This window comes from Chelonoidis abingdonii, chromosome 3 (assembly GCF_003597395.2).
Source record: "Chelonoidis abingdonii isolate Lonesome George chromosome 3, CheloAbing_2.0, whole genome shotgun sequence".
Taxonomy (NCBI): domain Eukaryota; kingdom Metazoa; phylum Chordata; order Testudines; family Testudinidae; genus Chelonoidis; species Chelonoidis abingdonii.
In genome coordinates, this window is record NC_133771.1 from 157,908,608 (window position 1) to 157,922,533 (window position 13,926).

General features: G+C 47.3%; 1 protein-coding gene across 1 annotated transcript in view; it reads right to left on the reverse strand.

Annotated features, from left to right (window-relative positions):
- Positions 1 to 200: 200 nt before the first annotated feature.
- KCNK17 (potassium two pore domain channel subfamily K member 17) overlaps positions 201 to 13,926 on the reverse strand; it is a 49,225-nt gene continuing 35,499 nt past the window's right edge. The window contains exons 3-5 of the mRNA XM_032790184.2: positions 6,817 to 6,983; positions 4,647 to 4,815; positions 201 to 1,632 (exon numbers count right to left, since the gene is read on the reverse strand). Of these exons, the coding sequence (XP_032646075.1) occupies positions 1,370 to 1,632; positions 4,647 to 4,815; positions 6,817 to 6,983 (599 nt within the window). The 3' untranslated portion in view covers positions 201 to 1,369. The remainder of the gene's footprint in view (positions 1,633 to 4,646; positions 4,816 to 6,816; positions 6,984 to 13,926) is intronic.

Genomic DNA, 13,926 nt, shown 5'->3' on the forward strand with positions numbered 1-13,926 from the left:
CTTTCAGCTGACATTGTAAACAAGAGGCGGGCAGCATTATCTTCTGCAAATATAAATAAATCTGTTTGTGTGAGCAATTGGCTGAACAAGAAGTAGGACTGAGTGGACTTGTAGGGTCTAAAGTTCTTCATTGTTTTATTTTTGAATGCAGTTATTTTTTGTACATAATTCTACATTTGTACGTTCAAATTTCATGATAAAGAGATTGCACTACAGTGCTTGTATTAGGTGAACTGAAAAATACTATTTCTTTTATTTTTACAGTTCAGGTATTTATAATAAAAATAAATATAAAGTGAGCACTGTACACTTTGTATTCTGTGTTATAACTGAAATCAATATATTTGAAAATGTGGAAAATATCCAAAAATATGTATATAAGTAGTAGTCCATTATTGTTTAACAGCGCGTTAATCATGATTAATTTTTTTTAATCACGCGATTAATCACGATTAATTTTTTTAAAACGCTTGACAGTCATAGCTTCCACTTTTTGGAAGCACTCCAGGACCTTTGACCCTGGGAGACTGAACAACTCAAGTATCTGTATTGTCATACTTCTGGCCCTCTATATTTCTAAATGCTGAACCCTCTACCTCAAAAGACTATCTTTTACATCCATCACATTCTCTTCTGCCCATTGCTTTTCTTGAACATGGGTCCCATGCAGACAGTGGGTGACTCATCCAAAATCTGAAACCTGGCCTAAAAGACCAGATTTTCAAAATGCACGATTTAGGATGCTGGTAGCACAGCAGGAAAGACTGAATGAGCAGACTGGGAACGTGTATCCAAAGGGTACCAGGCACTAGACTCCATAAGCTCTTTTTAAGCAGTACAAATAATTTCTGGGGAGTTATTTCAACAGGAAACCCCTTGATCAGTCTCATGAGCTTGACAGACTGCCACATGAGCAGTTCTAGCATTCCATCCATCAGGAGGTACTAGTGCATATGCCAGTAGGCTAACAGGAACACACAGACCACTGTGGTCTTTATACCATGAGAATCTCAACAATTTCTTTTTTCAGATTTTCCCATTTATCAAACTATTTACAATCCAGTCTGTGTCCAGATCAAAAGCAGACTTTGTAAGCGTTGGGATGAAATAAGCCCTGGAACCACTGGCACTAAAAAGTGCTTTTGGTTTTCCCTTCTCTCTCTCACAATATGAAAATGCAACATTTTATTTCAATCACTTGATTCACAGTAGAGTCTCCCCAAACTCAGTTCTGCCGTCTGGCTGAACTCTACGCCAAGCATTCTAAGCAGAACGGTGCTACAACTCCTGGCACACCAAAGAGGACTGGTCCATCAGATGTTCCTTCTGCAAAGCTCACATTGTCTCAGAGGAGCTTTGTGCATTCCATTCAGTTTGCACCTTCAGGTTTTGTGTCCTTGCTGCTGCCATTCTCCACATCAACAGGGCTCGGGCTGCTATTTTTGTTACAATCCATTAACTCCTGGTCCAACTCTTTGCTCTTCTTCTTGCCGCACTGGCAGAGGTCACTAGAGTTCTCTAGCAAACTGATGCACAGATTGATGACCAGGGCCAGCCAGGCCATCCCAAAGAGGATCCACACAGATACCAGGATCTTGTACCAGGAAGGGTAGGTAAGGTCTGGGTTAATCCCTGGAAGAAAGATACCCCAAACATTTATAGCCATTGGGCCAAGAGTGCTGTAAGAGAAACTTTATAGCTAAAGCTAAAGCAGAGGCTTGGGTTGGGAAGGACTGTTGGTGTCTGCTCATCGGCAACCCTGGGAAAAGCCATGGACCCTTTACATCCCTCCAGCATGGCAAGCGTAAGCGCCGACTTCATGGATGCTCTGGGCTGGATGCTCCATGAGGAAAAAAGGGTGGGTGCTGAGCACCCACTGGCAGCCCTATCATCTCCCCACTGCAGCACCTCCTGCCCACCAGCAGGTCCCGTGGATCAGCACCTCCCCTGCCCTCCCCATGCCTCCCGCCCACCACAAATGCTGTCCTGCAGCGTGCAGGAGGCTAAGGGGCAAGAGGGAGGAGAGAAGATGTGCCACACTCAAGGGGGGGTGGAACCGGGCAGAAAGAGGCAGGGCAGGGGTGGAGTGGGGGCAGGAAGAGATGGGGTGTGGATGGGGCCTTCAGGGAAGGAGTGCAGTGGGGGCAGGGCCTGGGACAGAGCAGGGGTCAAGAACCTCCCGGCTCTTTGAAAAGTCAGCGCTGGTGATGACAAGAGTGGTGTTCAGTTACTACAGTGACAGATGTGTTATAAAAACGTAATGGATTAGATTGAAATATGGGACAGCTATAACTCTCCATGCCGACTGGTATGGAAATATCACAGAATGGTACTGCTCCCTGTACAAAATGTGAACATGCCAGCTATCTCATGGATAGGCAGGAACTGTAAAACAGACCTATTTCATGGCTATGTCAGCAACAGCTCACAATTCACTGTGAGTTGTAAATATGACCATAAAGAAGAAAAGCAAAACCAAAATTAGATCCACGTTCAAAATGAAATTGCTGACAGGCCCGTGGATGTGGTTACATTTACGTAATCCCATTTGCCTCTGGTTTTTGTTAAGCACTGAAATACTGTCACAGGATGGCAATGTTTGCTTGAAATACCCTTCCCTATTAATAGGTGTTCCTGGCTGAGAGAAGGGTAAGGGGCTTCTGCTTACTCACAGGTGCCGCGTTGAGCCACCTGGCATATGAGTGAGGTGAGAGGGGGTATCTAAGGTAAGGGCTGAGCAGTCCTCTGGGAGAAACCCTAGGAGCAGACAAGCCTGGGAAGAAGGTTTGAACTGAACTTTATGTTACCTCTGGTTGATTTCTTGGTTACTTAGCTTGTAAGCTCTTTGGGCAGATACCATCTGTTTGTCAAGGGCTCCTAGGTGCTATGGTAATATAATAAAGCCAAACCCCAGAAAGGGAGTGAGTTTGGTTTCTACCTCCTGCATGGACTGTGTTGAGGAAACAGTTTGGGAAAGGCATCTGCTCACAGACACAAATATACACTAGATTCAGATCACAAAGAGGAGATAAAGTGCTTGCAATAATGTTTTAGTTATCGCCGCTTGGCTCCTGCATTCATTTTTAATGGGAAGGTTTGTCATTTTCACCACTGAAAACCCATGGGCTGTGCAAACATTACGGAAAAGGACACAAAATGGCAGAATTAAAAAACAAACAAACATATCAGCACAACAAAGTTGCCAGGCAGCTCTTACTTGGTGCCAGGTCATTTATAATCATCTTATTTATTTAATGTTGAGTAATCTCCACTGGTTTGTAAATAGCCCAGTCCTGGTAATAAACAAGCCTGCCTCTTTGCCTACATTCTTCCCCATCTGTGCATAAAGGGTGCAATTCAGCCCTACGCAGAGATGAACACAAAGCCTGTGCACCACCTGTGTCCCACTTAAGCATGAGGTTTAAGTAACCCATAGGCTTCGCACCAGCTTTCTGCACAAAGGTGAATTTCAGCCAGAAAGACTCTTGTAGGTTCCTTGGCTGTCAATCAGGAAACTTTCACCAGTGCGAACTTCACCCTGAGGTTTAACAGCCATTAGCAAAATGACTTCTACAAAAAGAAGTGAAAATGGCAACGCAATGGACCATTCGATCCACGGAGAAAGCTTTCCCTTCCACAGGAGTTCACCTGATGGGTAAGGCATTTGGAACGATCCAATTAGACAGAGGATGCGAGCCACGCTGAAGCCTCTGTACTACAGAAGAGTTGACCGGGAGAGTAGAGTTATAGATTTTAAGGCCAGAAGGCACCATTATTGTATAAGATAGGCCATAGAGTTTTATCCAGTTACTCCTGTATTGAGCCCAATATTCCTATCGTATTAGGTTGGTTATGGAAGGCATCTTACAGACTCCTCAGCAGTCAAGCTTCTGCATAAGATGGGGAGTAAAATCTGATTGCTTGTCTCTATGTCAAAGGTGCCCATCACTAAGGTAATTAAGCACCAAACTAGAGTTTTGAAGAAATGGGGTGGGAGGGTGGGGAAGAGTCTATAAAAAGGTGTTTTCCTCTCTCTCTTTCCCAGGCCTTCAGGGGTCTGCGTGTTTCTCTATCTTGTGTTTTCAATGGGAAAAGCTTTATCAAAAAGGCGTGTGCTGTTTCAGTCTGAACACAGTCGGGGTTGGGCTCAGTCTGTTTCCTCTGGCAAAGGGTTTTGGAAGCTGCGAACACTCTGCCCCTGCTGCCTGACAACCTAGGCGTCTCTCTTGGATTTGACAGAGAAGGTAGTGACAATCTGTTTGTAGAGTAGGATCAGAATGAGACAAAATGCTCTAGATGTTGAGGTTTTATGTTGCAATACAGCACATTTTAATATCAGACCTCACGGTGAAGGCTATAATGCTCTGACTAGTTTTGGTCTCATAAGGCGCAGGGTGGCTAGATGCAGAAGGACTTGAAGAGATTGCTTTCCACTTCCTGCTATACAGAGGAGTCACCATGCATGATCTGGCTATCTCAAAAACCATCTCCTCCTCTATGACCCCTCCAAGTCAGCCACCTATCAAAGTGCATTTGTCAGTTCTGGGAATCATTAAAGGGTTAACACTGCCAAATGGGTCTCCAGTACGCCACACGCTGTTTACCAGCTTCCATTAGGTGAGAGTGATGAAATCCCAGCTACTTACCAATCACATAATCTCCAAAGCCTATTGTGCTGAGGGTAACGAAGGAATAGTAGAATCCTTCTGCATAGGTCCAGCCTTCTATCACAGAGAACAGAAATGGGGGTAGCAGGAGGAACAGCAAAAAGCCAGTCACCAGCGCACAGGTCCTTGTCAGTATGGCTGCTGCCTCCTAGTCAAACAGAAAAGAAAACCCCCCCTGATATAAGTCTGGAAGATTAGAGCAGACAGCAAACAGAAGGCTCAGCACGTTGCTGAAGTTGATAGACGTGTGTGGTCCAGACAAGATCGATGATCTAGCTCAGGCACTGCATCCAATGGCATGAGCGGAGTTGGCTGGGCCAGAACCAAAGGTTTTAGTCTTATCCAGGCCAGGCAAAGTTCACTCTGTGCAAAGGGACATCACAAACCCTTTGCCCACAAGTCTCAGTTAGAACCTCTTAGGGCAGGGGTCGGCAACCTACAGCATGCGTGCCAAAGGCGGCATGCAAGTTGATTTTTAGTGGCACTCTATTGCCAGCTGGAGTCCTGGCCGCCGGCCCCGCTCAGTCTGCTGCCTTCTTGGATGAACGGAACCCCGGGCAGGCAGTGAGCTGAGTGGGGCCGGCGGCTGGGACCCCGTCTGGCAGGAGCCAGCAGACGGAACCCCAGACTGGCAGCAGGCTGAACAGTTCCGTCTGCCACCCCCACTGCTGGTCTGGGGTTCTGTCCACCGGCCTGTGCCAGCTGGGGTCCTGGACCCTGTAAATGTAAAATGTATCACTGGCACGCGAAACCTTAAATTACAGTAAATAAATGAAGACTTGGCACACCACTTCTCAAAGGCTGCCAACCCCTGTCTTAGGGCATTTTTCTCCTTTTATTTATAGGATGATAATGGCACCATTCACAGTGCTACAGAGCAGGGAGCTGCAAACATTCTCTCCTTGGAGACCAGTTGTTAATACAGAGATTAGCTTGTGGACACTGCCCTTCGTGATCACAGTCATGTGGACCACCTCCCATCCCATTTGTGATCAAACACATGGGTGAAATCCTGACTTCACTGATCTCAAACCCCACATTGTCTTCAGTGGGATTGGGATTTCACCCAACATCTCTGTGGCAACTACCACTCATACATCCCATTACTATTATGGGAAATTAGAATTAGGGAAGTATTTAATGTATTACTAGCTTCTTTTATTGCAGCTGAAGACAAGGAGTGACAACCCAGGATAAACCAGTTTGCTGTGTATCACCAGATGTCCCTTGATTGCCAGTGGAAAACCTTTGCTGTAGAGAAGGCAATGACAGCACTTCTCCTATCAGTCAGTTTTCAGGATCTTGCAGCACAGCCTAAAGTTGAAATGTGTTTAGTAGCATGTGCCTCCAACAGAAATTCTTTCCCACCTCCAAGAAAATACATGTTGTATATTTAAAAACGTCTGGGTATGCAATGTATATTTCTGAGTTCCATGTCAGGGATTCAATAGGGTCCATGTCAGGGAGGAATGGCTCCTTTGAGATTAGCTAGTAAACAACAGAAAAGAGAAACAGTGGAGCGGAACTCTCTCGTGACAGACAGAATTAGACCGTATTTGGAATTGCACGTGCCGAACCCCTCCTGCATCCCAACCCCCTGCCCTGAGCCTCCTCCGCACTCCGCACCCCTCCCCACACTCCAATCCCCTGCCCTGAGCCCCCTCTCCCACAGCCACACTCCTTCTGCACCTCATCCCCCTACTCTGAGCCCCTTCCTGCACACTGCACCCCCTCCTGCACCCCAACCCCCTGCCCTGAGCCCCCTCTCCCACTGCCACACTCCTTCTGCACCTCACCCCCCTGCCCTGAGCCCCTTCCTGCACATCGCAACCCCACACACACCTCGCACCCCCTCCCCTCTGCCCCAGCTTTACATTCATGGCCCTGCATGCCATTTCCCCACCCAGATGTGGCCCTTGGGCTAAAAAGTTTGCCCACTCCTGATATAGGGGAAGCTGTTCATCAGAACGATAAGTAAAGCTATCAATTAACTAACAGCTCGTGATATCAGTACAGATGATTTGGCTCCTATAAACCAAAGGTTAAGGCAGAGTAATCACTGCTTCCCTTATTAGGTAATTCACATCATCAACCAGACAATCCCTCCACCTTAATGTGTGGATCAGGGGCTTATGGCCAGACTGCTTACCTGCCAGCGCAACTTCTCCCCCAGGCGCTTGGCACAGCACTGAACCCCAGACAGCATCAGCTGCCCAATCCGGCTCAGGAGGATGAGGTTCATAGGAATCCCAAAGAGGGCAAAGAAGATGCAGAAGATCTGAGCACTCACAGTGTTGGGGCTCAGGTTCCCATAGCCTGGCAGGAAAGGAACAGAGCGAGGTAAATTCTGATGCACTCTCTGCCCTCCCTTCTCCCCCACAGATCTAGACCTCCATCTTCTACCCCAGGAATGGGAGGTCATTGCTCTAAAGGGACCATGCCAGCTCAGCCCACCCACCCCCATGTATAATTTTTATTACTTCCCATTGTTTGTAACATCCTCTCAGAGGCTGGAAAATAAAATGTCTTTCCTTGCCAATTTTTTCCCCATTTCCATTTACCAGTCACTGAATTTCCTCCCCTTACCCACTGCCCAAGCCAGGGATTTGACAGGAATATTTACTTCTTTGTTCTGGAATGAGTATTATTGACTTCAGTGTGGCATTGGGAATAGGATTTGTTAGACAACTGCTGCTACATAGCCAGTAGAAGACTATCTAGACCATAAAAACATTGCTTGTCTTTAGACATTACATACATTTTGGTCTCTTCGTTTGAAGCGTGACTCAGAAACAAACACAATTAGGCTTGTGCACTTTTTGCTTCGTATACATTATAAGAATGAGGAATAAAAGTTATACACGATTTTTGTTTCTCTTTACAAGATGCCCTTCAGTTAAGTGACGGGGTGACACCAGAGTAACATTTTCAAAAGTGCCCAAGTGGCAGATGAACCTATGTCCCATTTTCAAAAGTGGCCTCGTCACTTAGAAACCTAAACTGCATTGAAAGTCTTTATCCCTCTGCAAAAGAACCAACATTCCCCCCCCTGCCCCGCCTCTGACCACCGATCTTTAGTATCTGGAGGGCTTGCCCCTCTAGGGACTAGTTTTAGGGGTGAGGATAGGTCTATGCAGCGAATGAAGATGTGAATGTAGCACAGGTAAGCACACCCATGCTTGCTTTAATCTAGCACCTGCAGGTAACAGCAGTAGTGAAGATTATGGTGCCAACTGCTTCAGCCTGGGTTAGCAACCCAAGACCATACCCAGGGTCTCCTACACCTTCCTTTGCTCTGTTGACCCTGAATCACTTGTCAAGATCAGCTTTTAACATACACGGCACTTAAGACCTTCTGATATTTCAGGTGAAGAACAGCTCTTCAAAGAGCTAGCGCTAAAGTTCAGTCCCTTGCAGAAGGCAGGGGTCTTGGAGAAAAAACAGTATGTGATCATCTAATTAACGACTATCCCAATGCACACGCCCATGAGTGCTTCATTAAGGCTGCACAGGCGTTTCCTAATGTTTGGGTGCTTGACTTTGCAACCTTAATGTTCTTTTAACAGAGATTTTTTTAAATGCAATTGTCCATAGAGTCCCTTGCACAAGCTGTAGCTCTGTACAGAACAAAGGGAGTAAGAAGTTAAAGAGGTCCAGGCACGAGACAACAGAGGGTGCTAGATGGTTTGGGCAGGGTAGGCTACCTATGAGGGAACATGTGGGATGTTTCTATGGTAGAGTCTGTTCCTGGGTGTGTTGCAAATGCCGACTGTTTCCAGATTCTCTCCTGGACATTAGACCCAAGGCATTTCGCAGGTTCTTTTGGTCCTGAGGGACAGAGCTGGGAAGTGTTTAGCCAGGAAACTCAAAACAGGAGTCATGCTGACCCAATGAGTATCTATATAACCAGCCAGCCCTGAGTTTCCTCTGCTACTCTGTTTAAAATTAACAAAGGTTGCATATTGGCTTGGGTGGCTCTTCCTTTTCCTCCCTGATTTCTCATTCTAGCACTAAAGCTTTCCACAGCCTTAGTGCTGTGTGGGAGGAAAAGCTAGCAAAGGTAGGAAGAAAGGACTATATTTTTAGGATCACTTTGGGAAACAGGTTCGGCCTCCTCTCGGGTTGCTCTATCTCAGGGTACGTCTACAGTACGAAATTAATTCGAAGTTATTTTATTTGAATTTCCTGAATCGAGTTCATACATTCAATGTTAAGTGTCCCCAATAAAGCACGTGAATTTGGAGGAGTGCATCCACAGTACTGAGGCTAGCATTGAACGGTGGAACGTTGTATTGTGGTAGCAATCCCACAGCCTCTGCTGTCCATTGGAATTGTGGGTTAAGCTCCCAGTGCATGATGGGGCAAAAACATTCTCGTGGGTTTTTCTAGGTGTGTGCCGTCACTCGCTCCTTCCTCCATGAAAGCTATGGCAGACGCCATGCTTCCAGCAGATGGTACAGCACGGTGCACCGCCTGTCTGCTGGTATGTTGAATCCACTTCGAATGTCCTCTCCTCTCTCTACTCTTTCATCTAACCATTTCCCGCTGTTTCTCGGCCATCGTGAACAGAGCCGCACAGCTTCCGCCACTTTTTCCATGTTGTCTGTCCTGGGCTCCTGTGGAAGCTACAGAAGGCAACAATTCCCCGCCGTTTCTCGGCCATCATGAACAGAGCTGCACAGCTTCCACCGCAAACTCTGCTCACGTTTGCGCCGCAAACTCTGCTCTCGCTGCTTTTTCCATGTTGTCGGTCCTGGGCTCCCGTGGAAGCTACAGAAGGCAACAATTCCCCGCCGTCTCTCGGCCATCGTGAACAGAGCTGCACAGCTTCCACCTCAAACTCTGCTCTCGCCGCTTTTTCCATGTTGTCGGTCCTGGGCTCCCGTGGAAGCTACAGAAGGCAACAACTCCCTGCTGTTTCTCAGTCATTGTGAATAGAGCTGCACAGACAATCTAGAGAAAGCGGCGGAAGCTGTCCTGGACTCCTGTGGAAACTACAGAAGACAACCATTTACCGCCTTTTATCGATCATCTTGAACCGAACAGCTCATTTTGTGCCCTTTTTCAAGGATAACCCATGAAGATACCATTGCATGGCAAACATGGAGCCTGCTCAGATCTCTGCTGCAGTTTTGACCATTGTAAAAACATTGCGCATTATCCAGCAGTATGTTCAGTACCTGCAAAACTGGGCGAGGAAGCGACGACAGTGCGATTATTATACTGATGAGGACATGACATGGACACAGACATTCCTAGAAGCACAGCATGTGGCGATTGGGAGATCATGGTGGCACTGGGCCAGGTTCATGCCGTGGAATGCCAATTCTGGGCCCAGGACACAAGCACAGACTGGTGGGACCACATAATGTTGCAGGTCTGGGATGACTCCTAGTGGCTGTGAAACTTTCGTATGTGTAGGGCCACTTTCATGGAACTTTGTGACTTGCTGTCCTCTGCCCTGAAGTGCAAAGACACCAGAATGAGAGCACCCCTCACCGTTAGGAAGCGAGTGGCCATAGCACTGTGGAAGCTTGCAACACTCGACAGCTACCTGTCAGTCGGGAATCAGTTTGGAGTGGGCATATCTACTGTGGGGGCTGCTGTGCAGCAACTAGCCAACACAATCATTGAACAGCTGCTATCAAGGGTAGTGACTTTGGGAAATGTGCAGACCACTGTGGATGGCTTTAATGCGCTGGGGTTCCCTAACTGCGGTGGGGTGATAGACGGAACGCATATCCCCATCTTGGCCCTGGCACACCATGGAGGCCAGTACATAAACCACAAGGCGTACTTTTCCATAGTGCTGCAAGCACTGATGGATCACAAGGGATGTTTCACTGACATCAACGTGGGATGGCCGTGAAAGGTGCATGACGCTTGCATCTTCAGGAACTCTGGTCTGTTTGCACCTTTGCAGGAAGGGACTTACTTCCCAGACCAGAAAATTACTGTTGGGGATGTTGAAATGCCTACAGTTATCCTCTGGGACCTAGCCTACCCCTTAATGCCATGACTCATGAAGCTGTACACAGGCACCCTGGATAGTAGTAAGGAACAGTTCAACTATAGGCTGAGCAAGTGCAGAATGGTGGCAGAATGTGCTTTTGGACGTTTGAAAGGGTGCTGGTGCAGTTTACTGACTCAGTTAGATCTCAGCACAACCAATATTCCAATTGTAATTGCTGCTTGTTGCGTGCTCCACCATATCAGTGAGAGTAAGGGGGAGACTTTTATGGCGGGGTGGGAGGTTAAGGCAACTTACCTGGCTGCCAATTTTGCACAGCCAGACAACAGGGCAATTAGAAGAGTGCAGCACGGCGCGCTGCACATCAGAGAAGCTTTGCAAGCCAGTTTCATGACTGGCCAGGGTACGGTGTAACAGTTGTGTTTGTTTCTCTTGAAGTTACCCTCACCCTGTACATATGAAAGGAAATAAAGTCAAAATTGTTTAAAAGCTATTCTTTATTATTTGATGCACAATGCATTGAGAGCAATTATAAGGTAGACTGGGGGAGAGGAGCTTAGAGAAGTGGAGGAGGGGGGAAGGACAAGTCCAGAAACCAAATCAAAAGTTCACATATCCCAGCTTTCTGGTGCTTGGACGATCCTCTAGAGTTGAGTGTTTGGGTCCCCATAGCCTCCCCCCTCATATTCTTGGGCATCTGGGTGAGGAGGCTATGGAACTTGGGGAGGAGGGAGGACGGTTATACAGGGGCTGAAGGGCAGTCTGTGGTCTTGCTGTCTTTCCTGCATTAGATCCACCATACAGCGCAGCATGTCAGTTTGCTCCCCCATGAGCTTGACCATAGCATCCTGACTGCTCTCATCACGCGCCTCTCTCCTCTCTTTGTGTTCCTGTAATGCTTTACGGGACTCCACAATTGTTTGCCTCCATGCATTCAGCTGGGTCCTAACAGTGTGGGAGGACTGCATGAGCTCGGCAAACATGTCGTCCCAAGTTCGTTTTTTCCACCCTCTGATCTGGACCAGCCCCTGGGATGGAGTAGATAGGGGCCATGTTGAAACATTTGCACCTCCGGGAGGAGAAAAAGGGAGGGTAGTATTTTAAAAAATACATTGCAGAGAACAAAAGGGGCACTTTGGTATGAGTAAGCTATCACACATGGCTGGGCAACAGAATTAATCTTGCAGGCAGCTCCTAGGGGCACGCAAGGTTCTGCTTCTTCTACATTCATTTCAATGCTTTCAAACTGCTGCGTCCCCCTTCCCACACCAAGCAATGCCTGGTGGGTTTGCCATATAAAAGGAGGGCCTGCGGGCTCTCTGGGATTATCACTGCACACAACAACCACCCCGCATGGCTCCAATCAGGCTCAGAGCAGGGATGAGCCATTTACTGTAAACGCAAACAACCCAGCACAGCTGGGTTCCCCCCCTCATGGATCTGATCAGGCTCTCACTCACCAGAAGTACCTTCTCCAGGGTCATGGAACAGGAGCCCACCTTGGGAGTAAAGGGAGGCTATTGGATCCAGCGTTAAGATTAGTTCCTGGCTGGGGGTGGAAAACGGATTCCTCACTTGCTGCCTGTGCACTGTCCTCCTCCTCCTCCTCCAATGTATCTTCCTCCTCGCTCCGTGCACCTCCCCCCTTGCAGGTGTCCACAGATAGTGGTATGGTAGTGGTGGCATCACCCCCCTAACTGCATGGAGCTCGCGGTAAAAGCAGAATATTTGGGGCTGTGACCCAGAGTGCCCATTTGCCTCCCTGGCTTTTCGGTACGCTTGTCTGAGCTCCTTGACTTCTGCACGACACTGCTCTGTGTCCCTGGAGTAGCCTCTTTCTGTCATAGTCCTAGAGACTTTAGCGTAGGTATTTGCGTTCCTTTTTTTGGCATGTAGTTCTGCCATAACAAACTCATCTCCCCAGCATGCAATGAGATCCAGTACCTCCCTTTCAGACCACGCTGGGACTCATCTGCGAATCCGGGAATGCGTGATCTCTTGTGATGGTGGACTCTGCATGGTCGCCTGTGATGGTGGACTGTGCTGATGGTCACCTGTGCTGCTGGTGACGAAACAGAAAATGAAATTCAAAAGTTCATGGGACTTTTCCTGCCCACCTGGCTAGTGCATTGGAGTTGAGAGTGTTGACCACAGCAGTTACGAGGGAGCATCCTGGCATAGCTCCCGGAGTCCAATAATGTCGATTTGCTTCCACAATACCTTTAAACTGGGATTGCAATCTCGATTTAAGTACTACTCCACTTGCCAAGGTGGAGTACAGAAATCGAATTAAAGAGCCCTTTACATCAAAAAAACCTGTTTGGTCATGTGGATGGAATAATTTTTGTTTAGAAATAATTCATCTAATTCCAAAATAACAGGCTAGTGTAGACCAGGCCTCAGTGTTCGCAGAGATCAGACCCACCTTTCCCTTTGGGCTTGGCTATACTAGGCAAATTAGTACCAGTGTAAACACAGCCATGTAGTTATATGGTGAACACTTCAGCAATGCGAACTGGGACTGACCACAGTAAGTAGGCTGCACTAGTGCAAGCTCTGCCTTACACTAGAGCAGTGCATCTTCATGGGGGTGGTACTGGCTCCAAAAACAGACCTAAATGCAATTTAGATAGGTCCTTTGTGCCAGCCAACCTGATGCTGTCATCTCACTTAGGGCATGCGTTACACAACGATACTTACGAAACCTAAGTCGAATGAACCAAAGGTGTGCTGTTAAAGTGCCTATATTAAAATTCATTGATTTAATCCATGTGGAAGCTCTTCTTCAGAAATGGCTTTAGCTTAACTCACTTAGTTCATTCCCTGAATTAAACTGAAGTGGTCTAAGGCCACTTCATTTCAGAGTGAGAGTGTCCACACAGAGGTTTAATGTGATCTAATAGATCTGTTTTAAATTCACATTTTCAGTTCATTCCGCTTAACTTTCCTGAGTGCCCTTCCCCCATTGACCTCAGACATGCATAAGCATTGAGAGCTCTTTGACAAGGGGAGACTGAAGTGTGGCCCCAGGAGCACTGCTATGCGATCCCCTTATCTTCATTACACAAACCAGCTTGCAACGCCCCAGCTCAGTCAGGGTAGTGGCACCTCTACACTGAAGATGACGGGCGCTGCAGATGGCTGTTTCTTGTAGTCTAGATGCAGCTCTCAGGCACCTAACAAGTTACCAGTGTGCCCAGTCTAGCCTGCATGCCTCTTTACAGACAATGGGGCCAATTTTCAAAGGCTCAAAGGGCAGTTAATTGTCCAACTGCCACCAAAATCCTA